This window comes from Bos indicus, chromosome 19 (genome assembly GCF_029378745.1).
Source record: "Bos indicus isolate NIAB-ARS_2022 breed Sahiwal x Tharparkar chromosome 19, NIAB-ARS_B.indTharparkar_mat_pri_1.0, whole genome shotgun sequence".
NCBI classification, from domain to species: Eukaryota; Metazoa; Chordata; class Mammalia; order Artiodactyla; family Bovidae; genus Bos; species Bos indicus.
This window is the reverse complement of record NC_091778.1, coordinates 36,316,645-36,344,636: the sequence shown is the minus strand read 5'-3', so window position 1 is coordinate 36,344,636 and position 27,992 is coordinate 36,316,645. Positions and strand designations below refer to the sequence as shown.

At 50.4% G+C, this 27,992-nt stretch overlaps 1 protein-coding gene across 3 annotated transcripts; it reads right to left on the bottom strand.

The window, feature by feature from the left end:
* Window positions 1-206: 206 nt before the first annotated feature.
* Window positions 207-27,992, bottom strand: TNFRSF13B (TNF receptor superfamily member 13B). Of its 3 annotated transcripts, none has more exons than XM_070773243.1 (6): window positions 27,754-27,992; window positions 14,935-15,072; window positions 12,367-12,612; window positions 5,865-6,050; window positions 5,220-5,483; window positions 207-1,631 (listed from the first exon to the last, which is right to left on the bottom strand). In XM_070773243.1, the coding sequence occupies exons 1-5, from the start codon at window positions 27,812-27,814 to the stop codon at window positions 5,233-5,235; spliced, it is 882 nt and encodes a 293-aa protein (XP_070629344.1). In that variant the 5' UTR covers window positions 27,815-27,992; the 3' UTR covers window positions 207-1,631; window positions 5,220-5,232. The 3 variants fall into 3 exon arrangements, with proteins under 3 accessions (XP_070629344.1, XP_019838172.1, XP_019838173.1); XM_019982613.2 differs by lacking the exon at window positions 207-1,631 and adding an exon at window positions 4,994-5,086 and having other exon boundaries at window positions 27,754-27,990; XM_019982614.2 differs by lacking the exons at window positions 207-1,631; window positions 14,935-15,072 and adding an exon at window positions 4,994-5,086 and having other exon boundaries at window positions 27,754-27,991.

The following is a 27,992-nucleotide window of genomic DNA, read 5'->3' as shown; positions in this document are numbered from 1 at the left end:
CGGGGCCTGCCGTGGAGCCTGTTCCCAGTATCCCCCCGCTACCCCATTTTGATGGCCCCTTTGTCTGTGGGCCCTTGGAGCAATGGCGTCGGGGCAGTGAGCCATCGGCACCCAGAACAGGTGGCTTTGTCCACCTGGTGAGCGTCCTTGGTCAGGCTTCTTGGTGAGCACAATCTGTTCCTGACCTGAGGTCTGTCCCCACTCACATCTTCTGTCGCTGGCCTTCTAATCCTGTTCCTTCTGAGTCTTTAACTGTCCAGCGAGCTGTTGGCGCTGCCCCAGGAGTCCACATAGGTCAGTACTTGGGGCCAGTCTGGTTCCTGACAAGGTGGGTAACCAGGTACAGTACTCAGAGTTCTGCTTGGAGCGAGGACTTCCCTTTGTTGTGGTCTTTCGGGATGCCCCTCGGTCCCTGGTCACAGGGTGTGTGTGGATGCTGGAGCCGCCATGCCCGCTGCCCGTGCGTGTCCACTGCCGCACACTCACCCTCGTGTGTGCAGGGCGCTCATCCCTCCCGGGACGGAGGTTCTGTGTCCGCGTCAGGTGCTTGGCCCAAGCAGCGGCTCTTGTGTGGCGGAGGATGGACCCTCGGGGGGGATGAGGTCAGTGTGCTCGCGGCACCTGTCCTGGTGCCCCGGGGTTCCTGCTGGACTCCTGATGCGTCGTCAGGCTCAGTGGTGGTGCCTCACGCTTGTGCTCCTGCAGGTCCTGCTTTCACTGGGAGCCATGTGCTGCCAGTGTGGACAGGTGGACTTAACGCCCAAACGTGTCAGCAGGGCTGCCGGTTCACACAGGAGGTGTGGGGGTGTGGCACCTTGTCTTCTGCTTCAGACCGTGGACACCCTGGAAATGCCACCATATTGGGGGCCCGTGAGTATGGGGGTTTCTCATGTGTTTATAGTTGTTTAAATTCTTATTCGCTGTTTTATTGGAGTATGGCTGATTTACAGTGTCATGCTGGTTTCTGCTGCACAGCAAAGTGAATCAGTTATACATAAACATACCCACTCTCCTTAGATTACCTTTCCATGTAGGCCATTGCAGAGTATTGAGTAGAGTTCCCTGTGCTTCACAGTAGGTCCTTATCAGTTGTCTAGGAGTGTGTATATGTCCGTCCCAATCTCCTAGTTTATCCTTTTTTCTACATCCGTGACTCTTATTTCTGTTTTGTAAATAAGTTCACTTGTACATTTTTTCCAACATCGCGCTTTATTTAGTTCACTGTTACTAAAGTAGCAACTAGTCAAAACCAGTCTGCAGAACGTTGTCAGCTTGGGGGTCAGTGTGGCCCTGAGGCTCCAGCAGGCGGGACGCGGAGGGCTCCTGCTCTGGCGGGTGTGGGGTGGTGAGCAGCTGAGACAGGACCCCATGGGAGGAAGCGCTGAGTGACACAGTGTGCGCTGTTGAGGGAGGCAGGAAGGCACACAGCACCTGGGGAGCCGCTCCCCCCGAGAGCATGACCCCGAGGGCGGGTGAAGCCAGGGGCCCCAGGGTGAACACAGGAACAACCACCCAGCCAACTCAGCCAGTGACGCAGCGACTCGGCCCCTCACTGAGGGCCGGGCAGAGAAAGGCTGGCCAGTTCCAGGCATGGAAACTTCATATCTCAGTCTCTGGCGTTGTATACAGACCTGGTGTTCGGTAAGAAAAGCACAGGACTCACAAAAGAGCAAGTAAAAACAGCTTCCTGCCAAGAGACAGAGCAGCAGAGCCAGAGTCCGATGACCTGAATGTTGAAACTGTCAGGCGGAGATTCTGAGTCATTAGGGTTAATTTGTTGAAGGCCCTCGGAAACCGTGTGGAACAGATGGGCCCTCAGTGGAGTGGGGGGAGCTGCTTGGAAGGACCGTCTAGGAGACCCAATCATGGTGACAAGAAGGACACTCTTGACAAACATGACGGCACTGCGTGACAAGGGCCTCAGCCGAGGGAGGCGGCGCTGGGACCACCCAAAGAGAGGAATGGGGCAAAACCCCAAAGAACAGGGTACCTGCGGTGTGGGGCAGCACCCAGCAGTTTGAAGGGATGACAGTATAATGAAAAACAAAAAAAATGCAGATGCAAGCTTTCTCAGAGAACCCCAAGCAGGGTAAGTAACAAACCTGCCCACAGCAGAAAACTCCAGAACACATTTTCAAACTGCTAAAAAAACAGAAGAATTTATAGGCACACATTGCAAAGAAACAAAAGTGGGAATTCTAGCAGCTGTCTCATCAGAAACGGAACCAGAGAGAGTGCAGCAATGTCTCTGAGGTGCTCAAAGGAAGAAACTGGCTTCCCAGAATCTACCCAGAAGAAATCTCAGAAATGAAAGAGACTTTCAAACTGAATAAACTCATCACCTGCAGACTCGCACAAGAAGTGCTGAAGGAAGCTCTTCTGACAGACCTGGGTCTGCACACACAAAATGATTTCTAGACTTGAAGGTAAATATACATGGTGTCGTTTTTCTTATTTTTAATCACTGTTAAGGTACTGAGTTTCTAAAGCAAAAATAATACTGATGTATCATGGGCTTCAGGACAGCAACACGAAGACGGGGCAGCCAAATGAAGTGAGTCTGTTTGTGGGTTAACTGACATCAAGTAAAGGTGTGTGCTGCAAATAGCTCTTTCAAAAATGTAGAGAGGGGTAAGCATAGAGACCAGTGTTTAGAGAAAGTGCAGAGTGGTGGTCACCTGGGGCTGGAATTGGGGAAGGGGGAGATGCTGGCTAAAGGCATGAACTCTCGGGTGAGACTGACACGCTGTGACGCTGTATCACATGAGAGATTATCTCAGGGGTTGGGAGGGTTGTGGTCGGGGGTCCAGGTGTTCCTGACGCCATGTAGAGCATATCCCAATGTATAAATGTGTCATGTATCAACTTGCACAGTGTTACCTGTCAGTTACATCTCAGTAAAAAGACGGTGGACCTAAAGACAGTGAAATGGGGCAGGCAGTCAGAGCTGGATCCCTGGAGCCCAGGCTGACCCACTGCCTCATCCTGGCCTGCTGGTTATAGCCACAGTAAGTATGGCCACAGTGGGTGAGTGCTGAGTAGTCGCTGCGGACTCTGTCATCCCTACCTTTTCAGAAGAGCTTGCTGAGCTCTGGGCCTGGGAGACAGGGTGGCCTCAGGGAGGCCAGTGGGGACTGGTATCCCGGGAACTGGGCTGGAGCTGCAGCAAGCAGCAGGAATCAGATCCATCAAACAGAAAACATGGATAAAATGGTACTTAAAGTTTCAGATTTTCTTTCCAGCAAGGAAACTCGGTCTTAAAAAGGCAAGGGGGAGAGGATGCCAAAAAACCCCACGTAAACTTACACAAAAGACCAGTGGAAAAAATGACCAAAAGATTATTTTTGTCTGTGGAAAGCTATATAGTCAGGTCAGGCATGCATTTCCCTGTGTTTTCAGCAGCTCCCACTCCCCCCCTACCCCCCGCTTCAGACGGGGTTCAGAGAGCTGCAGAGGGAAGGAGAGTCTGCACACCTTTGGAACAAGCCTACTTTCATGTCACAAGCACATTGGTGCAGCTCAGACCTGTGCCAGGACTCTGCCGGCATCCAGCAGGGCTGCCCGGAGACGCTGCACCAGGCCGTCCCCATTGCCACAGGGGGCCCCCTGAACAGCAGGTCAGAGCTCTGCCTTCAGACAGCTGAAGCAGAGCCAGGCTCTGGAAGAACCATGTTTTGGGCAGGATGTATCGATCCCCCATTCTCAAGGGTTGAGGTCCAACCCTGAGAACCTCTAAGCGCGACACTGTTTGCAGGCTGACAGACATGATCAAGTTCAAGTGAGGTCATGAGGGCCCTGGTGGCCTTATAAAGGGAACTTTGGACAGAGACACACATTGGCTGTTTGCACCCCAGGATGAGGGCGGGGCAGCCCTTCCCGTCACTGCTGTGGCAGGAACAGCCCTGCAACACCTAGGTGGGGAGGCAGGAGGGTCCAGAGCTGAAACTGCCCAGTCTGGGAAGCAGACAGGGCTTGTTAACGGGATGGGGAAAGAGGGAGTGTCTTGCCTGTCTGCACCTCCAGGAATGTGTGTGTGAACCTTTGGTGCATGTAAGTGTGCCAGGCAGTTTGGGGAGATACAGGATGAATGGTTTGCATAATCTTGTGTTTATCTATGTAGCTGCATAGAATAGTTTTGTATTCTCAGGTTTAAATGCTACTAAAATATAGGTTTCGTTGCTCATATTGATATAAAATATATGTATAATATATATAAATATACAGAGAATATATATATCATATAGATATTGGTATAAACATATGGGCTTCCCCAGTGGTTCAGAGGGTAAAGAATCAGCCTGCAGTGCAGGAGACCTGGGTTCGATCCCTGGGTTGGAATGATCTCCTGGAGAAAGGAAAGGCTACCCACCCCAGTATTCTTGCCTGGAGAATCCCCATGGACAGAGGAGCCTGGTGGGCTACAGTCCATGGACTCACAGAGTCGGACATGACTGAGCGACTACGCACACACGTAAAATATATGTAACATCAAAAATTTGTGAATGCTCAGATACAGTGTTACCAGTCAAAATCCATAAAATTTACCAAGTAGGTCTGAAAGAAAAGTTGATGTAAAGAAAAATGCTCAACAGTAGTGCAGGTTGGTGTCTAAATGAGCACACTCCTGCCTGTGAACTCATGGCATGGTCCCAGGCTCTCCAAGCAGCTTGATGCCTGGGCTGAAGCTTCTGTCCACCCCACGCCCCTGACTGGTGGAGGCAGCGCTGCACATAGACACGTACAGGGCACACACAGGCACACTGCTTCATGCCTTCCCGAGGAGACACGGAAGGGAATGGGTTTTGTGAGATTGATGCAAGCTGGCACAGCCCTAGTGCCCCATGTGTTGGCCACATGCAGAGCCCGCCACCTCTGTCCACATGTGATCTCAGATCCGCGGAGACCAGGCTTGGAACCCAGGGGCAGCAGGAGCCGTGAAACTGGGTGGTCACCACAGGGAGACACGACCCAAACCAGGACAGTGAGGAACGGGCAGTGTGGGAGGTTTTATTTCCGCGAAGGGGCCCCGGGGCTGAGTCCAGCAGGGGCGGTGCCTTTACCGAAGGTGCGTTGAGGTGACGGTGACCTACAGTGGAGACCTGGGGTCAAGAACGGGGTCCCTGGCCCTTTTCCCCAGCTCTTCTCCCCTCCGCCCCCATCACCTCTTCCTCCCCTTCTGCCCACCCCCGTCCCCCACTTCTCTCCCTCTCCTCCCTCACCATTCCCCCAGGTTCACGTGGCCAGGCCTCCTTCCTGCGCTGGTGTGTACACCACCTCGATCCCGCCGTTCGCAGCGCGCACGCAGGGTTGCCCGGCTGTGCTCTGGCCCTGGCGAGCCCTCCTCCCTGTGCGCTCGGACCCAGGTGTCGGGGGCGCGCCTGCGCTCTCCTGGGTGGGCGCCCTGCACTCCGGGAAGCAGAAGCTACATGTCTCCACCGGCTCAGGCGGCGTCCCTGCCACGCAGCCGGCTTCCATCCAGTGATCTGTGCAGGGAGGAGAGGGCGTTGGCCTCGGCGCGGACCCCTCCTCCTTCACCCTCTCCCCCAGGCAGCCCGGCCACGCCCTCCCCTTTTGCAGGGGCGGATGTGCAGGTGCGGGCCTTATAGTCCCAAAGCGCCAGGGGACCCACCACCTCCAGTTTTAGCGCTGTGGGCCCCGCACCCCCACCCCACCCCATACGTCCACCCACCCTTCCTCAAGCCCCTGCTCTTCTCGCCTTGATGTTTGACCTGGTTCATCTAGTCTGAGTGGGTGCTGCACCTACCAGCCCCATGCCTCCCCAGGAGGAGCTGCCTGGCGCTGTCCACTTAGAAACGGGGCAGGGCCAGAACAGAGAGATGCCTGGGACCCCAGTGAACACTCACCCTTGGAAGTCTTGGCCTGCGTGGGACACGGCCGTGGGCGGGTCGGGAAGGAGACCTGGACCCCCCTCCTCTTGAGGAAGCAGGCCACGGCCAGTAGGAAGCAACAGACGATGGCACAGAGACATAGGCCCAGCGTGCTGTAGACCAGGGCCAGCTGGTCAGCGCTCAGCTTCAGCCCTGCAGGCGCTGCCGGACAAGGCCGGGGTGAGAATGAGAAGGGCCTCCCTGAGGCAGCTCTCCTCAGGGAGCAGCCCCTCCTCCTCCATGCTCGCTCTTGCCCTGTCAGCCCAACGCAAGCTCTGTGGTTACCCTTCACCCCCTTGGAGGGTCAGGCTCAGCCTGCTCCCACCCCGGCCTGGAGCAGCCTCTGAGATGGTGGAGCTGGACACCGTTTTTGTTGTCTCGTCTCCTTTGGCGTGTGACTTGCGGCAGTACCAGAGGTGGCTGGGTGAACAGGGAGATAGCTATCCAGGGAGGGTGTGTGTCTGTCTGACCTGGGGGCACAAGCTTCGAGAGAGAGACAGTGCAATTGCTTCTGAGTTCGGGGGGCAGGGGTAAAGCCAGGGGCCCTCCCTGAGCCGGGAGACTCAGGGGTAGTCCATGGCTACATAGCTGTAAAGCGGAGGAGGCAGGGGTTCAGTGTGTTCGCAGGGTTGTGCAGCCGCTGCCTGTGTGCCTGGGGGCGGGCCCAGCGCCGCACCCATCGTGGTGAGCCCCCTCTCCCAGGCTCCACTAGGCTGTCTCTGCACCAGTTCTGGCCACCGACAGACCCTTGCAGCACGGGGCCTTTGTGTCAGCCCCTTAGTGTGTTTCCGAAGCTCAGGCCTGTGGTCACGTGTGTCATTTGTCTGTCCACAGGGAACACTGATGTGGTGTCAAGCTTGCAGGTTTCCACGTGGACCTTGTGTTCACTCTCATGGACGCATCCCGGGGGTGGAGTGCGGGGCAGATGGCAGCTCTGTGTTGAGCTGTTTGACGAGCCTGACGGTTTTCGACAGTGGTTGCACCGTCTTATGGTCCATCTTGCAGGAAACAAAACTGAGCCTCAGAATCCCAATTGCAGAGCTGCAATCAGTGGCAGGCCTGATGGACGCCAGGCCAGGGCCGGGCCAGCCACACACATACATGATGAGCGTGGACACTGGTCCTCTTCCTTACACACACTCCCGAGAGAGCGCTGTATAAAATGACTGCTGGCCTGTGCTGCCTTGATGTTTACAGAGCTCTGAGTGGGCTGGTGTCACCACCTCAGGGCAGCAGTGCTGACCAGAGCTCAGAGAGGCCGTGGGTGGGGGAGGGAAAGCAAAGACCCTGAGTGAGGCTACAGATCTGGAGGCCGAGATCCTGAGAGGTGAGAGGATCTAGGGAGAGGTCACAGGGTGTGCAGAACCAAGTGACACCATGTTTCCCAGCTCCCAGGTGTCCCCGTCTGCTCCTACACACCCCAGGATAAAGGGAAACCATCAGGCTGGCTGGACAAGCCTTCCCGTCAGAGGCAGAATTACCAGCCACCAGCGTCTATTCTCTGACGCTGCTCAGTACACAGGACCGCCAGGTCAATTCACAACCACACGTCTGCATATTTCAGGTGTTTTCAGCGTGAATTCCAACGCTCAGACTGACTGGAGACTGGCTGCTGGCATTCGGAGATGGTTCCTGATTTCCGCCCTCAGGTCAGGCTGGGCTGGGCCCCCCGTTGTGCCCAGCAGAACGTAGCCAGGGTGACACAGGGCCTGGCTTGTGCCCCGAGGAGGCCTGTCAGCTGCTGCTCTGCTTTCTTGTGTGCCCTGAGCCTCCATGTGAGAAGCCGGCTGAAGAAGCCCCATAGAGGGTGTCCCCCTTGAACTAGAACGAGGAGAAGCATGGTTCAGTCACCGCAGCATCAGGGCCAAGCCTCTAGGTGACTCCATCCACAGCACCATCCACTTGCCATGGTGACCCTCGGCGCCATCAGCAGGGACCTGCCCTCCAAGCCCCCCGAGCCCCTTCCTCTCCCTGCCCAGACCCCCAGAACCAGAAGTGAGAACAGGGGTGGTCTCCTGCTATCTGAGAGTTCAGCTGCTTTCAGATGCCACACTAGACAACCTGAGCAGGGACCCTGCTTCTGAAGGGCAGGTTCTGCCTTCTTTCTGTCCCTTGGCCCAGACCGAGATCTGGGGCTTCCCAGGGAAATGGAACTAGTTCCTGCCTGACCCCCCTGGCCCCTGCCCATGCCTCACAGAGGCCCTGGCCCGAAGAAGAAGTGCAGTTAAAACCACAGAACATGTCACCTTCCAGCTGCACCCAGGCTGGAGACGCGGGCATGCTTTCAGAGTCTCCCAGACTCTGCACTATCACTTCCGGTGACGTGGATGCAGTCCTTGACTGAGGACCAGCTGCATGATGGATACTGAGATGGGCCGGACCTCAGGGGCAGGCAGTGAGGAGGGAGGGGAAGGCGGGCACTTGGGGTACAGCCTGGGATGAGATGTGCTTCGATGGGAACACCTGGGAATTGACAACCCCGCCTCCAGCAGGCATTGCTTCTGGGGAGAGTGCCCCAAACCTCGGTCTTAATGCCTTTTCTCTCCCATCACAACTCATGCATGTCACCCCTTCCAGACAGGAAAGAGCGGGGAGCCTGCTGGCTGCAGATGGGAGGACAGGGTCCCCACCTCTGCTCTGCTTCCTGTGCTCAGTCACCAAGCCATTCAGGTCTGCAGCTTGGTTACTGCCCTGTCTCGGCCCTAGTGACCTGGCCCTGGGATGGAGCGGTCTGGCCCGGTGCCTCTGTCTGCTGACCCCAGGCCCAGGGACTTCTGTCTGAAAAGGACTTGACCTCCGTGCTTGCCTGAGAACCAGGCTGGCAGGCGCAGTTCTGAGCACTGCCACCAGGGGCAGTGCTGGGTTCATTTCCAAGCAGGTTTTCCAGGAATCAATGCAAAGAAATAGAGGAAAACAATAAAATGGGAAAGACTAGAGATCTCTTCAAGAAAATTAGAGATACCACAGGAATATTTCATACAAAGATGGGCACAATAAAGGACAGAAACAGTATAGACGTAACAGAAGCAAAAGATATTAAGAAGAGGTGGCAAGAATACACAGAACTATACAAAAAAATCTTAATGACCCAGATAACCATGATGGTGTGATCACTCACCTAGAGCCAGACATCCTGGAGTGTGAAGTCAAGTGGGCCTTAGGAAGCATCACTATGAACAAAGTTAGTGGAGGTGATGAAATTCCAGCTGAGCAATTTCAGATCCTAAAATATGATGCTGTGAAAGTGCTGCACTCAATATGCCAGCAAATTTGGAAAACTCAGCAGTCACCACAGTACTGGAATAGGTCAGTTTTCATTCCAATCCCAAAGAAAAGCAATGCCAAAGAATGTTCAAACTACCACACAATTGCACTCATCTCACACGGTAGCAAAGTAATGCTCAAAATGCTCCAAGCTAGGCTTCAACAGCACATGAACCAAGAAATTTCAGATGTTCAATCTGGATTTAGAAAAGGCAGAGGAACCAGAGATAAAATTGCCAACATCCGTTAGATCATCGAAAAGGCAAGAGAATTTCAGAAAAACATCTGCTTTATTGACTACGCCAAAGCCTTTCACTGTATGGATTACAACAAACTGTGGAAAATTCTTAAAGAGGTGGGAATACCAGACCACTTGACCTATCTCCTGAGAAATATGTATGCAAGTCAAGAAGCAACAGTTAGAAATAGAAATGGACTGGTTCCAAATCGGGAAAGGAGTACATCAAGGCTGCATAGTCACCCTGCTTATTTAACTTATATGCAGAGTACCTCATGCAAATTACCAGGTTGGATGAAGCACAAGCTAGAATCAAGATTGTTGGGAGAAATATCAATAACCTCAGATATGCGGGTGACACCACTCTTATGGCAGAAAGCAAAGAAGAACTAAAGAACATCTTGATGAAAGTGAAAGAGGTGAAAAAGTTGGCTTAAAACTCAACATTCAGGAAACTAAGATCATGGCATCCAGTCCCATCACTTCATGGCAAATAGATGGGGAAACAATGGAAACCGTGAGAGACTTTATTTTTGGGGCTCTAAAATCACTGCAGATGGTGACTGCAGCCATGGAATTAAAAGATGCTTGCTCCTTGGAAGAAAAGCTATGACCAACCTAGACAGCATATTAAAAAGCAGAGACATTACTTTACCAACAAAGGTCCATCTAGTCAAAGCTATGGTTTTTCCAGTAGTCATATTTAGATGTGAGATTTGGACTATAAGGAAAGCTGAGCAAAGAATTGATGCTTTTGAACTGTGGTATTGGAGAAGACTCTTGAGAGTCCCTTGGACTGCAAGGAGATCAAACCAGTCCGTCGTAAAGGAAATCAGTCCTGGATATTCATTGGAAGGACTGATGCTGAAGCTGAAACTCCAATACTTTGGCCACCTGATGCAAAGAACCGACTCATTGGAAAAGACCCTGATGCTGAGAAAGACTGAAGCCAGGAGGAGAAGGGGACGACAGAGGATAAGACGGTTGGATGGCATCACCGACGCAATGGACATGAGTTTCTGTAGGTTCCAGGAGTCGGTGATGGACAGGGAAGCCTGGCGTGCCGCAGTCCATGGGACTGCCAAGAGTCGAACACAACTCAGCAACTGAACTTTTCATTTGATTTGTTCAACCCTTTACACTTTTTTCAGAACCAGTCTCGCCTGGAAACTGCTGCTGCTGGGCTGGAACTCTGGCCGGCTAGACTGGCAGCGCTGTGACCATCCTGAGGGCCCTAGTGGCTTTGGTTCAGCTGGTGGCCAAGGGAGGACAGGATTTGAGCCTGGGCCCACGGCCACTGGTGCTCATGATCAGGTCTGCCTTCTGGGGGAATGGGGCAGACACTTCGCCTCCATGCTATTGGCTGCCGCCGGACCCAGTGGAATGTTTGGCCAGCATCCCTGCAGCCCTGGCCCAGCAAGCGGGCAGGCTGGGGAGGAGTGAGGTAGGTGCACAAGGCTGTCTGCACCTCTTCCCTGGCTTCAGGCCTGGGGGCAGCCCTCGCAGTGGTGACGTCACATGTGGCAGTGGCGGGGATGGGAAAAGAAAACACTCCATGCCCCAAGATAAGCAAAAAGCCAGGGACGAGACTGACCACCAGGCTACCATGCCACTGTGCCCCTAAGGAGCCCCCTAGGTGGGCACCCCCCACACACGTGACCTGATTTGTGAGAAAGGAGCCTTTGTGGATGTGACCAAGTTAAGGGTCTGGGGAACTTCCCTGCTGGTCCAGTGGTTAAGAATCTGCTTTGCAGTGCAGGGGACAGGGGTTCAATCCCTGGGCCGGGAAGTTCTCACATGCCATGGAGCACCTAAGCCCATGTGCCACAACTACTGAAGCCCGTGCACCACAGCTAGACAGCAGCCCACAAGTCACCACGAGAGAAAACCTGCTGGCAGCAGCAGAGACCTAGTGCAGCTGAAAATAAATAAATAAAGTTGGGGAAAAAAGAATCCATCTTACAATGCAGGGGGCGGGGGTTCAGTCCCTGTTTGAGGAACTAAGATCCCACGTGCCACAGAGCTGTTAAGCCTGAGAGCTGCAGCTACTGAGCCCTGAAAGAGCCTGCATGAGGCAGGGAAGATCCTGTGTGCCACAACGGAGATCCGATGCAACCAAAACAAAACTTCTTTTAAAAAATGTAAGGATCTGGAGGTGAGGCCACCTTGGATGAGGGTGGCCCTGAATTCAGTGACAAGTATCCTTAGAAAGAGGAAGACAGACCCACAGAGAAGCCCCGTGAAGACAGAGACAGGAGGGAAGTGGCCACAGGTGTGGACGCCTGGAGCCCCAGCCCAGCTAAGCTTGCACTGTTGCCATCAAACAAAGGAATGGCCTTTCCCAGAGACGTGGAGTGGGCCGAGGTGGGGGTTGGCAGGGTGCGGAGTGAGTTGGGGGGCAGGATGTGGGGAGCAGGAGGGGATGGAAAGAGGTCAGCTCTGCTGTGTGACCATCCTCCACGCCCCACCCCACCCCCCCCTCAGGACCCAGGGCCTGGACTCAGCACCTTCTGTTTACAGTCCTTGCAGCCCAGCTCTGGCCTCACCTGCACACACACGTGTTGGGACACAGTGGGACACATGTAAGTCCCAGACCTCCAGAGGGACACGGTGTAGGGCAGACATGGGCTGTAGGCCCTGATGAGTCTCCGTTTCTCTGAATGGAACTGGGGGTCTTGCTCACAAGCTGGCTGTGTTGGTCACTCGTGGCCCTGTGTTCTGAGAGCTCATTCAGGGTTGTCAGGAGACTCCCAACTGTCTGGTCTTTTTTTCTTCTGCTTCTTTCTTCTTGCCCACAGCCTTCTGTAAACTTTGCCTAGTTTTTCTTCCTGTGATGACCACCCCACAGTCTGGCTTCTGGTTATTTGCATGGACTGGACTCCTGCTTCGCAGCCCCTCCTTATTGAGGCCTGGTGCCTGCCTTCCACCCACTTGGACTGTGAACAAAGCGCAGGCCAAACACAGCAGGTAGCTTACCTGGACCTGCATCCAAGCCTCTGTGCTCTGGCACCTGGTGCCTCCCCAGGGTGTCTGCTCGGGTCGGGGCCTCTCCAGCCCGCTGTCTCCTGACCTCTGGTAGGAGGCTCACTTGGCTCCTCAGCGTCTTCTCACAGTAGTGTGTGCACTGCTTGGGGTGACGTCCGCAGATGGAGGCACAGCTGACGCAGTCCCTCAGGAGCAGGTCATAATACCTGCCTTGCTCTTGGCGGCAACTGAGTGACTCTGGGAGACAGAGATCAGTGATGTTACTGGGGGATGGACACACACAGGACCTGCCGGTCTGGCCTCAAAGGGCATCCCAGTGAAAAAAAATCCTAGTCCACTTCCCCAAAAGCAATTCCAGAGTAATCCCAGTCCTTTTCCATGATGCAAACACTAGATGGTACCTTGTCCACTGTGTACTGTTAAGCTGCACTGCATGTGTTTTGATGTGTAGTATTTTTTTCTATATCTAGTTTAAAATGTTATTTTTCATTAGTATTTGTTGTTTGCTCTACATATTATTTAAAAGTACATTTCCTAGTACTAACCATATAAGGATTTTCTAGTTATATTTTACCATTGATATCTAAGTTATTACATTGTCACAGGAGTTCTTGGTTGGATTTTTCAAATCTCATAAAGGAGAAGCATATCTCTTATAAATACAAGGAATGGAGAAGGAAGCCAGCATACCCTTTGGTGAGTTGGGGAGGGGCCTGGACAGGAGGTGGGAAAGCTTGAACGACAGTGTTCTTCCTGTCCTAATAATAAATGAGAGTCACAGGAGCTCAAACATGTATCACTACCAGGGGCAGAAGCGAAGCAAAACGAAGGCCATCCACACTTGCTCAGAGAACAGTGCTGAGTGCATTACAGACCTGCCTTTTTGCAGGGCGGGTCTCCTTTGTCTCTAAGGAGGATTCTGTTCCTATGGAACTGTGACTTGGAGGCAAGTTTGCAGGCAGTACCAGAAGCCAGACCTTGAAGCTACTCAGGCTTGGGGCACCCTCATCCCCACTTCACGTGGCACATGGGCCTCTCTGTGACTCAGTCTCCTGTTTTCCAGGAGAGGGATAGTCACAATATAATATGGTCATTTCTTACAGTTGCTATGAGGATCTGAAGTCCCTGACACATAGTGAATAATGCTAAAGGTTTAAGTAGAATATTCACCACGCCTCTTTGCAATGCAGACATGCCAGCCCTTGTGTCCTTTTCAAAGTAGAGAACAAGACCAGGGAGGCATAGATCTGGGACCTCCCCTTGCCCTGCCCTGGCCCTGGCCCCCCAACCCCAGCACAGGGGGAGTTAGCCTAGTGGTGGCCTTGTCTCAGGGTTGCCATGACCTCCTAGCCTCCTCGGGTCCCCCATATGCCTGTGTAGGTGACAGCTCCGCAGGTACCGCCCTCACTGCCAGATCTCACAGACTCCCCACTGGGCCTCAGCGTTTCTGCTGTGTTTTCCGGGTCTCGTGCCTTAGTCCACACTGGTCCCTTCTCAGGGGGCGCCCTTGCCCCTCATCCGGCCTCCACATCCTCAGCCTTCAGTGATCAATCTCAGGTGGTGCGTCCTGCAAGGAAACCTCCACGCTCCTCAGCCCATCAGCCACGGTGCTTTATGGTTCATCTTTTAACCATGAAATGTAGTCATTTCCATTCCTCTTTCCACGGTTTGTCGGTCGACATAATGAATGACCACCTCACTAAAGGATAGTGGCCCAGAGTCATGGTGTTGGTGTCAGAGAGTCATTTTTCAAATCCTATCTCTTCCACTATTACGCTGTGTGTTCTTGGGCAAGTCACTTAGCCTCTCTGATCCCTACTCTGCCAGTATTTTATGAAGCCCTGTGTGTCAGGCACTGTGCTAGGCTTAAGAAAGGAATTGAGCCCACAGTCTAGTGCTTGAGACACACGTAAAACAAACCCACAGGAAAGAACATGATACAAGTCATGATGAGTTCCATCAGGCAAGCAAAATACATTTGTCAAGACAATCAGAATATGGCATGAGTGTAGACGATGTTAAAGAATTACTTCTGGGAGTGATAAAACGTTGAGTTTGTATTTTGAAGGCCTATGTATTAAGGATTCATGATCCACTATTCACAGGTAAAACGATAAAGTTCTTGGATTTACTTTAAAATACACAAGTTAAAACAATGATTGGGGACCGAAAAAGCAGTATTTCTAAAGCTGCTGATGGGTAGACGGGTTTGTCACGCTGTTCTCTCTCAGTTTGATAACTTCTATAGTAAAAAGACTCAGAAAGAAGTGCAAGCAGAGAACGTAGAAGGAGGGCCCACTCTCCATCCGGCAGTCAGAGAAGAGCTCTGACTTGGTGCTGAGACCTCAAGGTCAGGCAGGAGGGAGCCCTGGTTAAATATCCCTGTGCAAAGGCCCTGAGGCAGGAAGGAACAGGGCACCCCGGGGAAGCTGCAAGCTGGCAGGAGGGTCGAGAGGCAGGGGGTCCCACACTGTCTGTCCTCCTCCACCCCCCTCAGGCCCCATGTGTGAGGAGTAGAGGCTGCTCGCCTGCAGCGAGGGCCTGGGCCCCAGAACTCACTGCAGAAGGCCGCACAGGTGCGCGGAATCTGGCTGCTGCAGATGGGTTTGCAGGAGACGCAGGTGTTCAGCAGCGAGTCCCAGTACTGCTCTTCGGGGCAGGGCTCCATGGCCACCCCCCGCCGCGGGCCCTGTGGGGCTGAGAGGCGGAAGCGTGAGGGCAGCTGGAGGCCGGAGCCCAGGCGGCCTCCCACTCTGTGAGTGGAGGGGAACAGACAAAGCTGGCCTCCTCCCCAGCAACGCTCGCTGGGCAGCCGGGACCCGCCACACTGAGCCTCGGTTTCCCAGCCAGGACTCGCTGGTTCGGAGGCCCCTCCCGAGACAGCGCGCCTTGCTCGGCCCTGTTCTCTGCCCTTGCGGGCACGCGCCTTCACGGGGTCCTTGCGTGCGCTGGTCCCTCCGCGTAAGATGCTCTTCCTGCTCCGCGGCTGCTCACTTCCTCCTGACCCGTCGGATCTGTTTCAACTTCGTTCCCACGGGGAAGCCTTTCTGACACCCTGTCCTCGCCCCACCTCTGCATGTACTCCCGTCACTGACCTCACCTCCCTGATGTCTTCCGGGTAACCAGCAGTGCCTGGCAGGCACAGGCGCTACTTGTTTGCTGCTGGGTCCCCAGGATCTCAGTGGTGCCTCGGACATCACTAGGTGCTCATTAAATGAATGAATTAGAAAGAAAAGCAGACCGAGCCAGTGCCTAGCAAACAGCAGGCACTCAATAAATGTCCTTTTGTGTCCCTTCTGCTGAGACACACGGTGACACATCTCAAAAGCACAGCCTGACAAACCTATCCATGTGTGCACACCTATGCCACAGCCACCGTGTCAAGGTGGTGAATGTTTCTTGCCCCCTGGTGACTCTCGTGGGCCCCCCACCCAACACCTGCTCCCAGTGGTGACTCCTGGTCTGAGCTTGAGAACTACAGGCCCGCAGGATGCTGGCACCTCCCAGTCTTGAACTTCTGTGTATGGTTCTTTGGCTCCACAAGGCGCCTGGGACTTATCCCAGCTGGTCCTGTGTTGCTGAGTCTTTTCTAAATTTCTGTCTGATTTCATGGCATTTGCATCCGCAACAACTTCTCTTAAACATATCGTGAGGTTTTTGCTTATTCTTTAATGAAAAACCACCAAGAAAAGACCAATGGTTCCCACTTGACTTGGCAGCTTAAGCACGGGGGCTTATCTTCCTTCCCTCCTGAAACCAAACTGAAAGGACAGGGAAAGAGAGTTGTCCTCGGGGTCTTCCCTGGTGACTCTGGTAAAGAATCCACTTGCCAACGCAATAGAGGTTCGATCCCTGATCCAGGAGGGTCCTACATGCTGCGGAGTAGCTAAGCCCGTGCACCACAACTATTGAGCCTGCGCTGTAGAGTCCGGGAGCCACAACTGCTGAAGCCCGAGTGTCTTTGAGCCTGTGCTCCACTCGAGCTCATTCTCCACGATGAGAATCCCAAGCACCGCAACTAGGAAGTAGCCCCCGCTCAGCGCAACTAGAGAAAAGCCTATACAGCAACGAAGACCCAGCACAGCCAAATAAAAGAATAAATAAATAATTTTTTTTAAATATAGTCATCCTCAAGAGTAGAATGAAGAAGTAGCTGCAGCAGGGGATAAATGACAGCAACATCTTGGAAGACGGAAAGCAGGTGGCCTGGGGTGACTGGCTTCAGGTGATGTCTCTCTCTTTTGAAGTTCACAGGGGAGGAAGCAGAACTGGGTCACCGAACCTTAGGAAGCTCCTAGAGCTGGAGGCTCTGGTGCCTCTGACAGCGGGGATGGAGTGCAGAACTATGGAATAGGGTTGGGGGAAATTTACACAAAGAGGGCTTGACCCCAGGCAGGTGATGGCCCCTCACCCACCCAAGCAGGAGGTTGGGGGTCACCTCAGACACAACTGAGGGTAGCTTTGAGGTCCACTGTTCCCCTAGCCATACCTCAGAAGTGTCATGGCTAGGCCTGTAAAAATGCATCCTTCCCCATTCTGCAAGTGGCAGAAAACCAGCAGACTTGGCTCTGGAAAAACTGACCCTGGGACAAAGCAAGCACAGGAAACCCACCCCAAGCCAATAGAGACAATGCAGGGAACAGAGGAAAACTAAGAGACGATCAGCAGACATCCTCAGAAAGAGAACTTATGCATCCATGAAAAAGATAATGTGCTACTTTTATTTTAGTTAGGATCTTAGTTCCGCAACCAGGAATCAAACCCAGGCCCTTGGGAGTGAAAACACGGACTCCTAACTACGGATGCCAAGGAGTTCTCAATAATGTGCTACTTTTAAAGAATAATATGCATAGAACAAATAAGAATGACTAGAAGTTTAAAAATATAATAGCTAGAATCAAAACATCTATAGAAGGGTTATAAGATGTAATTAAAGAAACATCCCAGAAAATAGAGAAAAGATATGAAAATATGGAATTATTTCAGGAGATATAAATGTTGACCAATGGCAGTTTCAAAGACATGTTTGAAAGACATTAGCCTCCAGATTCAAAGAACCAATCAGGTCTCCTGCACAATAAGTTCTCTCAAACCGATACCCATCATCGTGAAATTCAGAAGCAACAGAGACTTGGGGAAAATCTTTGTCGGGTCACTGGCTGACTGCAGAGATGAACAGAAACTTTGGTGACCACACACAAGGAATACATACTTTACAAAAATAGTTTGGAAAAGTCACAGACTCCAGCTCTCAACAACAACAGCAAAATCAGCAATCCCTGAGGAATGAGGGAATTAAATTTCCAGAGTTACCACAACATAATGCTCAAAATATTCAGTTCTCCAAAAAAGTACAGAACTTGCAAAGAAACCGGAAAATATGGCACATTCACAGAGGAGAGAAAAAAAAAGAATTTGACAGAAACCATCCCTGGGGAAACCTAGATATTGTAAATACTATTCAAAGATCTTAGATCTACTGTCTTAAATGTGTTCCATGAGCTAAAGGAAACCATGGACAGAAAACTTAAGGAAATCAGCAAAAGGATGTATGAACAAAATGAGGATATGAATAAACAGAGCAATTGTAAAAAAGGAACCAAAATACCCTTCAGTAGATGACCTGATAGATAAACTGTGGCTCATCCAAACAATGGAATTTTTTTTTTTTTTTTTTTTTTAGTTCTACCAGTTTATTGCTACCAACCCATGACCCTCCACCCTCATGCACACATGCTCAGTCATGTAACCCCATGGACTGCAGCCTGCCAGGCTCCTCTGTCCATGGACTTTTCCAGGCAAGAATACTGGAGTGGGTTGCCATTTCCTTCTCCAAAACAATGGAATTTATTCAGCACTAGTAAGAAGTGAGCTCTCAAGCTATGAAAAGACATGGAGGAACCTTAAATGAATATGACTAAGTGAGAAAAGCCAAGCTAAAAAGTCTACACACTGTGATTCAGCCGTGTTACATCCTGGAAACAGAAGACAAATCAGTGGTTGTCAGGGAGGGAGAAAGTTGGAGCAGAGGGTCTATACAGAGCCGTGAGACTCTTCTGGGTGATACTGTCATGGTGGGTGCAAGTCCTTCCTTATACGTTTGTCAGCAGCACCGAGAGTGAACTCTGATGTAAACTGTGGAGTCTGGGTGAAAACGATGTGTTAATGTAGCGATGTGCCACTTTAGTGCAGGATGCTGGTAGTGAGGGAGGCTGTGCTTGTGTGGGGGTAAGGAGTATATGGGACTTCTCTGTAATTTCCACTCAACTTTCCTGTGAACCCCAAACCATTCTCAACATTCCATTAAAAGATGGAAATGAATTCTGGAATTGGGAAGTCCAATACCTGAAATGTAAAGACTCCCCAGAGAGGTTCAGTAGCAGATCAGTAGCCAAAAGAAAGGATCAGTGAGCCTAGAGATAAGACTATTGAACTATTTAGAATGAGAAGCAGAAACAAAGAATGATGAAAAGTAAACAGAACCTGAGGGACTCATGATGCTGCTGCTAAGTCACTTCAGTCGTGTCTGACTCTGTGCGACCCCATAGACGGCAGCCCACCAGCCTTCTCCGACCCTGGGATTCTCCAGGCAAGAACACTGGAGTGGGATGCCATGTCTTTCTCCAATGCATGAAAGTGGAAAGTGAAAGGGAAGTCGCTCAGTCGTGTCGGACTCTTAGTGACCCCATGGACTGCAGCCTACCAGGCTCCTCCGTCCATGGGAGTTTCCAGGCAAGAGTACTGGAGTGGGTCGCCAGTGGGGTCCATCAAATACACCACTGTATGGAATCATTTGGAATTCCAAACCCCAGAGGGAAGAAATAATGGCTTGAGACTTCCCAAAACTTAGCAAAGACACGTATATACATGTTTGAGAATCTCAGTGGACTCCAAACAGGATAAACTTAGAGACCCATTTAGACACACTGTAATGAAATCGTGGAGATCCAAAGACAAGGAGAGAATTGTGAACTATGAAAACAACAGCAAAGAAACTAACTCCTCCTCCCTTATTCGAGGAGTCAGACATTTAAGGAAACCTTAGCTGGATTGACTAAGAAAGAAATAGAGGAAACCCAAATTACCAAAATCAGAAATGAAAGTGGGACATTGGTATACATTTTCTAGATTTTAAGAGAGTACCATTAACTGTTGTGCACCAACCGATTGGGTAATCTAAATAAGTAGACAATTCCTAGAAACATGCATGTTTAGATCTGAATGTATAGATGTATAGATCTGAATAGACCTATAACAAGTAAGCAGGGTGAATCAGTGATCAGAAACCTTCTGGCAAAAAGACCAGGACTCAACGGCTTCGCTGGAGAATTCTACCAAACGTTTAAAGAAGAGTTAAAACTAATCCTTCCCGTACTGTTGCAAAAAAGTTGAAGAGAGAGCACTTCCCGAGAATGAGTGACCAGTGAATAGGCCAGCGTTATACTGATGACAAAGTCTAATAAAGACATTGTCAGAAAAGAAAATTGCAGACCAATATGCCTTATGAATATAGATGTAAAAATTCTCAACAAAATATTAGCCAGTCAAATCCAACAGCATGTTAAAAAAATTATACATTATTAACAAGTAGGATTCATTCCTTCCCAGAATGCAGTGCTATGTTCAAATATGAAAATCAATTGATGTATATTACTACATTACAAGAATGAAGGAAAAAACTACAGGGACATCTCAATGCAGAAAAACCATTTAACAAAATTCAGCACCTTTTCATGATGAAAGCATTCATTAGAGTGTGAATAGATGAGAACCTCCTCTACATGATAACAGCCATATATGACAAACCCATAGTTGACATCACACTCAATGATGAAAGATTGAAAGCTTCTCTCCTATGACTGTTAACAAAATAAGAATGCCGACTCTTATTACATCAATTCAACATAGTACTGGAAGTTTCAGCTAGAGCAATTAGGCAAGAAATGTATTCAAATTGGAGAAGAGAAAGTAAAATTATCTGTTCATAGATGACATGATCTTATATATAAAATCTCTAATAATTTCAAACACTGAAAACTGTTAAAGATGAAAGCTCAGCAAGGTTGCAAATACAAAATCAACACACAAAAATCAGTTGCATATACATATATTTGCAGTGAATGATCCTAAAAGGAAATTAAGAAAACAAATCTATATACAGAGGCATAAGAATGAGTTAAATACTTAGAAGTAGGAAGGACTTCCCTAGTGGTCCAGTGGCTAAGACTCCGTGCTCCCAATGCAGGGGACCCAGGTTTGATCCTTGGTCAGGGAACTAGATCCCAGATGCTGCAGCTAAGACCTGGCACAGCCAAATACATATACAAATAAACAAGTAAAAAATACTTAGGAGTGAATTTAACCAAGGTGACAAAAGAAGTATACCCTGAGAACCCGAAAACACTGCTGAAATTAGAGACGATCCAAAAAAAGACATCCCATGTTCATGGGTTAGAAGAGTTAATGTTAAAATGTCAGTACCACCCAAAGTGATCACAGATGCAATATAATCTCTAAGAAAATCCCAATGACTTTTTTACACAAATTAAAAAACTCTCCTCCTAAAAATTGCATTTGACCCTGAATAGTCAAAACCACTTTGACTCCGCCACGGGTGTACATGTGTTCCCCATCCTGAACCCCCCTCCCACCTCCCTCCCCATTCCATCCCTCTGGGTCATCCCAGTGCACCAGCCCCGAGCACCCTATCTCATGCATTGAACCTGGACTGGCGATTCATTTCACATATGATAATATACATGTTTCAATATGTACACCCGTGGCGGATTCATGTCAATGTATGGCAAAACCAACACAATACAAAAAAGAGAAAAAAAATTAAAAAAACACCTTGAAGGAGAACAAAGTTGGAGGACTCATATGTCCTGATTTCAAAACTTACTACAAAGCTAAACTAAGCACTGTGTTGATGAAATAAAGACAGATGGTCAGAACTGTGAATAGAATGCATGCACGCATGCTAAGTTGCTTCAGTCATGTCCGACTCTTTGCAACTCCATGAACTGTAGCCTGACATTCTCCGCTGTCCATAGGTTTGTCCAGGCAAGAATACTGGAGTGGGTTGCCATGTCCTCCTCCAGGGAATCTTCCCAACCCAGGGATCGAACCCATCTTATGTCTCCTGCATTGGTAGACGGGTTCTTTACCACTAGTGCCAGCTGGGAACCCCAGTGAATAGAACAGAACCTGGAAGTAAGCTCTCCGTCTGCGTACAGTCAATTGATTTTCAACAAATGGATGAGAGGGGAAAGCAGGTCCATTGCAGCCAAGAGGTGCAGGTAGAAATTCTGAGAGTGGTGGTGGAGAACGTCCTGGGACTTGGCAGGAGGCCGAGCGGGAGCTGTAGCTCAGCTAAAATAGGTGGGAAGCGTGAGGAACATCTCCAGTGGAAACTCAACTGCAGATAAGGGAGTCTGGTTGCCCAGTTGAGAGGCTGGATCTACCACGGATCTGGGGGTGAGTTACTGGGGTGAGCTGCACATGGCTTAGCTATGAACACAGTTTACATCATCATAACGATTGAACACCAGTCAGGGAATAACTCAGACTTTGAATTGTGTCTACTGTAGAACAGTCACTCACCCGTGACCGGGGACACCCTTTGACCACTGTTGTAAACAGGGCAATGACAGGACTTAAGTGACAGGAAGGAAGGAGGGAGAAAAACTGCAGAAGGTTTTGCATCTTGGGCAAATGGCTTAGCTGGCAGCAAAGTGGGCAGTCTATCCCTGAGCATCTGGTGGGCTGGGGGGTCCGAGAGAATTTGAGCAGTTTCATCATTTGGGGCGACATGTGGGAGAATGGCAGTGTTTATAGTCTCTCTTTTATGAATCAGGAAGAAGGAGGAAGAGGAGAGGGGGAGGATAAGAAGGAAGAGAGAAAGGTGAGGATGACTGTTCCTCCCTGTTCCTCCTGTTGTTAGTTTTGGCCTCCTGTTGGCTCATTCTGAAACCTGATTTGCCGCGTTTCAGCGACAGAATGTGTGTGGGGGCTTGGGGGCAATGCAGCTGAGTCACCACAGTCAGCCTGGGAAAGCTGGTCAGCATCGCCCTGGTTCTCCTACTCTGTAAATTGGACTGTGTGCGCTCCTTTGCAGAGGAGGTTTCCTTAAGGACATGCATGTGACATGCATAGAGTTGACCCAAGACACAGCTGCCAGGTAGTAGTTATTATTTGGATAAAGTGCTTTAAAAACATAATGGATTAATTATAATCATTTCATAATCACCAAACTCGTGCTCCGGACCTGAGAACTGCCCCCAGAACCTCAACTTGTGGCCGAAACACTGTAATTTCCCAAAGACATTTGTCCCTGCAGCTGCCATGTCGCCTGAGGCCTCTGAGATGTCTCAGGTATGCCTTCCTGGATGGCCATGTAGTCTGAGCACCCTCTACCTGGTGGCATTTCTTTCTTTTTAATATTTATTTATTTGGCTGCGCCCGGTCATTGTGGCACTTGGAATCTGCAGACTGTTAGTTGTGGAGTGTGGGATCAAGTTCCCTAAGGAGGGATGGAGCCTGGGCCCCCTGCACTGGGAGTGCAGAGTCTTAGCCACTGGACCACCAGGGATGTCTCAACCTGCTGATGTTTCTTATTTTGAATTGGATATTTGGGGGTGTGGCCATCTGCCTCCTTACACCTTCTCATCTGTCTCTGAGCCCACTCTAGTGGGCATCCATAGTACCGGGCCCAAGCAGGTCCTGAGCAAGTGCTCACAGAGCCATCCTCAGGGAGGACAGGTGGAGTGGGAAGCAGTCCTCGTTCCTGCACTGTGCGTCCACTGATACACTGATTGTGATGCTGCTGAAGAAGAGGAGTGAGGATGCTCTCCCTCTATTGCTCTGGAAAGAATTCTAAGATATATTAAGCGGAAAAACAAACAAAAACCAAGTTCCATAACAGCATGGCTTATAGAGTCCCTTCTTCTCTCTCTTTTTGCAAAAAGGGAGAAAGTTCTAATCTACACTTACGGGTACATACATAAAGAAACACTGTAAGGAAACATAGAAAACCAAAAACAGTGTTTTAAATAAAATACTTAAGAATACATTGAATGAAAGAAGTACAAAATTTGTACATTGAAAAACTACAAAACATTCCTGAAGACCTAGATAAATGGAAAGATATCCCACATTCATAGATGGAAAGACTTAATAGTGGTAAGATAGCAATATTCTTGAAATTATTCTACAGATTCAATGCAATCCCAATCGAATTCCCAGATAGCTTTTCTGCAAAACATGACAAGCTGATCCCCTAAAATCATATGGAAATGCAGGAGACTCAGAAGAGCTGAAACACTCTTCAAAGAGAGCAAATTGGGAGGACTCACACTTCCCAATTTCAAAATGTACTACAAACTCACACGATGTGGTGCTGGCATAAGGACAGATGTGGGTCAATTAAATAGAATTTAGAGTCCAAAACTAAAGCCTAGCATTTACAGTCAGTTGGTTTTCAACAAGGGTACCAAGAAGATTCAACAGGAAAAAGTAGTTTTCAACAGTGCTGAGACAGCTGGATAGCCACTTTCATAAGAGTGAATGTGGACCTCTGGCTCACAGCAGAAAGTAACTCACAGTGGCTCATAGACCTAAATGTAACTAGACAACTTTTAGAAGAAAACAGGAGTAAGTCTTCATGCTTTGGGGCTAGGCAGTGAGACCAGATGCACAAATGATTAAAGAGAAGATTGAGAGATAGGGCTTAATAAAAATTTTAAACTTTTGTGTTTCACAGAACACCATCAAGAAAATAAAAAATAGTTCATGGACTTGGAGGAAATATTTGCAAATTGAGTATCTGATAAGGGATTTGTATCCAGATGATAGGCAAAAACTTTTGCAACTGAATAATGAAAAGACAAATAACCCAGTTTGAAAATGGGTTTGGGAGTTAACGAGACTTTTCCAAAAAGCTGTGTGAATGACTAATAAGCACATGGGAAGATGCTGAACAGCATTTGTCGTCAGGGAAACAATCAAAACCGAACTGAGCCACCTGCGGGGACGGCAGAAATGAATGCACGGACAAGTGTTAGGGAAGGTAGGGAAGAACGGAACCCTTGTGTGTTCATCAGGATCTCAAAAACAGTACAGCCACTTTGGAAGACAGTCTGGCAGTTCCTCAGAATGTTAAACACAGAACGTCCATAGTAATGTAGGAGTGTGTGCTCTGTCATGTCAGACACTTTACGACCCCATGGACTGTAGCCCACGGGGCTCCTCTGTCCATGGAGTTTTCCAGGCAAGAATACTGACGTGGGTTGCCATTCCTCCTCCAGGGGATCTTCCTGACCCAGGGATCGACCCTGTGTCCATTGCATCTCCTGCGTTGCAGGCAGATTCTTTACCACTAGTGCCACCAGGAGCCATGAGAGATGCGCTCCATCCATACAACGGGATGTGACTTGGCCATGAAAAGGTGTGAAGTACTGACACCCTGCCACATGGATGAACCTCAAAGTCATTGTGCTTGTGGAAGAAGCCAGTCATCAAACAGCACATTCCATTTTTAGAAAATGTCCAAAATAGGCGAATCTAGAGACAGTGGCAGCCTGGGGCTGGGGGTGGGGAGGACTCAGGCGCGATGAAAATGCTCTAAAGTTAGACTGCAGAGATGTTGCACAACTCTGTAAATATACTGAAAACACTGAGTTGTAGATTTTAAACTGGTGAACTTTATGTCACGTAAATTCTCTTAACAAAGCTATATATTGCAGAAGAGACAGGAAAACTGGGCAGATGGAGGACCTGAAGGAGAGGAAGGCTGTGTTCTGTACCTTTTATACTTTCTGGGCTCCCAACCTGGGACTGGCATCTATTCATGAAGCAAAGGACCTAAATTAGGGGTTTGGGGTTAGCAGATACACACTGCTGCTGCTGCTGCTAAGTCACCTCAGTCGTGTCTGACTCTGTGCGACCCCATAGACGGCAGCCCACCAGGCTCCCCGTCCCTGGGATTCTCCAGGCAAGAACACTGGAGTGGGTTTCCATTTCCTTCTCCAATACGCTACTTCAGATACAACTAACGAGACAGCAAAAAAACCCAAGATACACACTGCTGCTGCTGCTGCTAAGTCACTTCAGTCGTGTCCGACTCTGTGCGACCCCATAGACGGCAGCCCACCAGGCTCCCCTGTCCCTAGGATTCTCCAGGCAAGAACACCGGAGTGGGTTTCCATTTCCTTCTCCAAAACGCTACTTCAGATACAACCAATGAGACAGCAAAAAACCCAAGATACACACTACTATGTATAAAATAGATAAACAACAAGATCCTACTCTATAGCACTGGGAACTATATTCAGTATCCTGTAATATCCACGGTCGTTTTGCTATACAGCAGTAATTAACACAAACATTGTAAATCAATTATACATTAGTTAAAAAAAAAAAGCCAAAGGGCCAAACAGAATTGAAGGCAGACTCCTGATGGTCCTTCCTTCGTTTGGGGAGAAGGGAGGGGACACCAGCCACCCCCCAGCCCTCTGGGAGGTGATGGCTGGTGGACAGAGGTAGATGGGAGCCACCTAGACCCACTCATGGTCGAGAGGCACTGAGCCACTGGGCCAGATGACAGCCGCCCGGCTGACCAAAGGGCGTTGTCCCTGCCCACCCCTCCTCCACCCCCGGGACCTACGTAAGGTTCCAGAACCATCCTCAGCCCCAAAGAAGGGCAGGAGACACCCGAGATTGATCCTGGCCGGCGGGATAGGGAAAGAGGGAGGGCTCTTGCAGGCCTGGGCTCCCCTGCGCCCCAGCCGTCTGCCGTCTCCCTCACTCACCTGGCCTTGTAGGCATTGGACGGAGAAAGGCCCCTGTGGTCAAGTTAGTTTGAAAAATGCTGGGCTAAGGAAAGTCAGAGTTTAGTTTTGTTGTTTCCAACTGCAGTCCTTCTCAGAGCCTTCACCTATGGCCCTTCAGATGGGGCTCTGGCGGGTTCAGGGCCTGGCTGCATTTTCTCAGGGATATCTGGTAGGGCAGAGGCAGACCTTTGTTTTACAACCGAGGGAGAGGAGCCCAGAGAGGTGAAGGGGCTCCTCCAGGGTGAGAATCTTAACCCCCGGCCAGGCATCAAACCCGATCCCCTGCATTGGGAGGGGAAGACTTAACCACCGGACCACCTGGGAAGTCCCACCCCTTACTCTTGTAGAATATCTCTACTTTCTTTAATGTCCTTTGGGGTTTTACCACTTCTCAAACAGGTGGGTTAGATCATTTAAAATGTTTTTTTCCCAGGCAAATACACAGGCTTTCCTAAGGAGTCATAATTAGCAACACAGCGAGTCAGTGCACTACAGAAGCCAGGCCCGACTCTGCTGCTCCTGCGGGCTCTGGCAGTGCCAGGCCCAGGTCTGGCAGGCTCCTGACTTGTGGACCTGAGGGGTCCACCCTGTGTCAAAGCGACCCCTGGTCCCCACCTGGTCCAGCTCTCTCAGAAGTCTCGTATATTCGAGCCTGTAGCTGGGGACACGTCTTGGGATGTGGCTGCTCCCCACAAAGAGAATCACAGAAGGGCTGTGCTCCTTGCCTGGCATGTGAGGATGGAACAGCCTGGCCCTGCACAGCGAGGGACCTGGGTGCTGCCTTCTGCTTTGGCCTTTGAACAAAGCTTCAAAACCTCGCCTGATAAAAATTCTACAGGATAAATGATCTGGTTTCTTCGATTAAAGAAAAGCAGCAAGGGAAAACATGAGGCATGATGGGAATGTTCTAGATTATAACATGTAACCAGAAGGATGGCGACTGGGTCCTGACTTGAACAAACCAGCTGGAAAAGACACAAGACAGCCAGGAAGTGTGAACGCAGGCACTCGGTGACACTGAGGAACCATTCTTTGCAGAAGTCGTCCTGGCATGAGGGCCTTTGGGGTTTTGTTTTTAAGAGAGAGATCCGGAGGTATTTACAGATCAAAACTGTGATGATCTTTGAAGGCCCCGGCAGGGCCCAGCGGTCCTGGAAAGCACACGCTGGGCCATGTCTGTGGGAGGCTCCTTAAGCTCTCCTACTTTTGCATGTGTCGACTTCAACAGAATAGAATTCTATGTCAATAGAATGTCTTAAAAATGTCCTGGCCCACCCGGCTCTGGGTCCTGGGCAGTAGAGGGACTTCCTGCCCATGTGGCTGACCCTCCGGCCTCGTGGCTGCTCCCCTGGAAAGCAAGGCCAGCCCCCACCCTGGGCCCCCAGTCTCTGGGCACTCCACGTGCAGGGGTGTAGGAAGCCCCAGGGGGCCCCGAGCTCATCCATCTTCCGTAGGTGCCATTCCCTCTGCACCCCCAAGGCCACACGGAGCCCCCAGCCAAACCCCCTCGTGCCCCTCCCCTCCCCGCACCGCCTTCCCGGCTACTTACTCGGCTCCTCCTGGCCTGCCAGGCCGCGGCCACCTTGCCCTCTCCGGCCCAGGCCACTCATTACTCAGGACGTTTATTCTTAGCCCAGATTTGGTTAGTGCCCGGCTGCACTTCCTGGGTTTTCCCCCCACCTATAGGATGTAAATCAGCGGCTCCCTCCTGCCGCACCTGCGCCGTCTGTCTAGGCCAAGGGGGTGGACTCGCCTGACGCTCCAGGAGCCCTGAGTGCTCTCTACCGA

Bases quoted from the DNA above. Each gene is read 5' to 3' on its own strand.
- TNFRSF13B (XM_070773243.1), bottom strand. From the start codon at position 27,814: ATGAGTGGCCTGGGCCGGAGAGGGCAAGGTGGCCGCGGCCTGGCAGGC. The intron at 12,613-14,934 runs GTGAGTTCTGGG...TCTGTCTCCCAG, and splicing joins CACCTGTGCGGCCTTCTGCA to AGTCACTCAGTTGCCGCCAA. The intron at 6,051-12,366 runs GTAAGCTACCTG...CTTGTCCGGCAG, and splicing joins AGGCTTGGATGCAGGTCCAG to CGCCTGCAGGGCTGAAGCTG.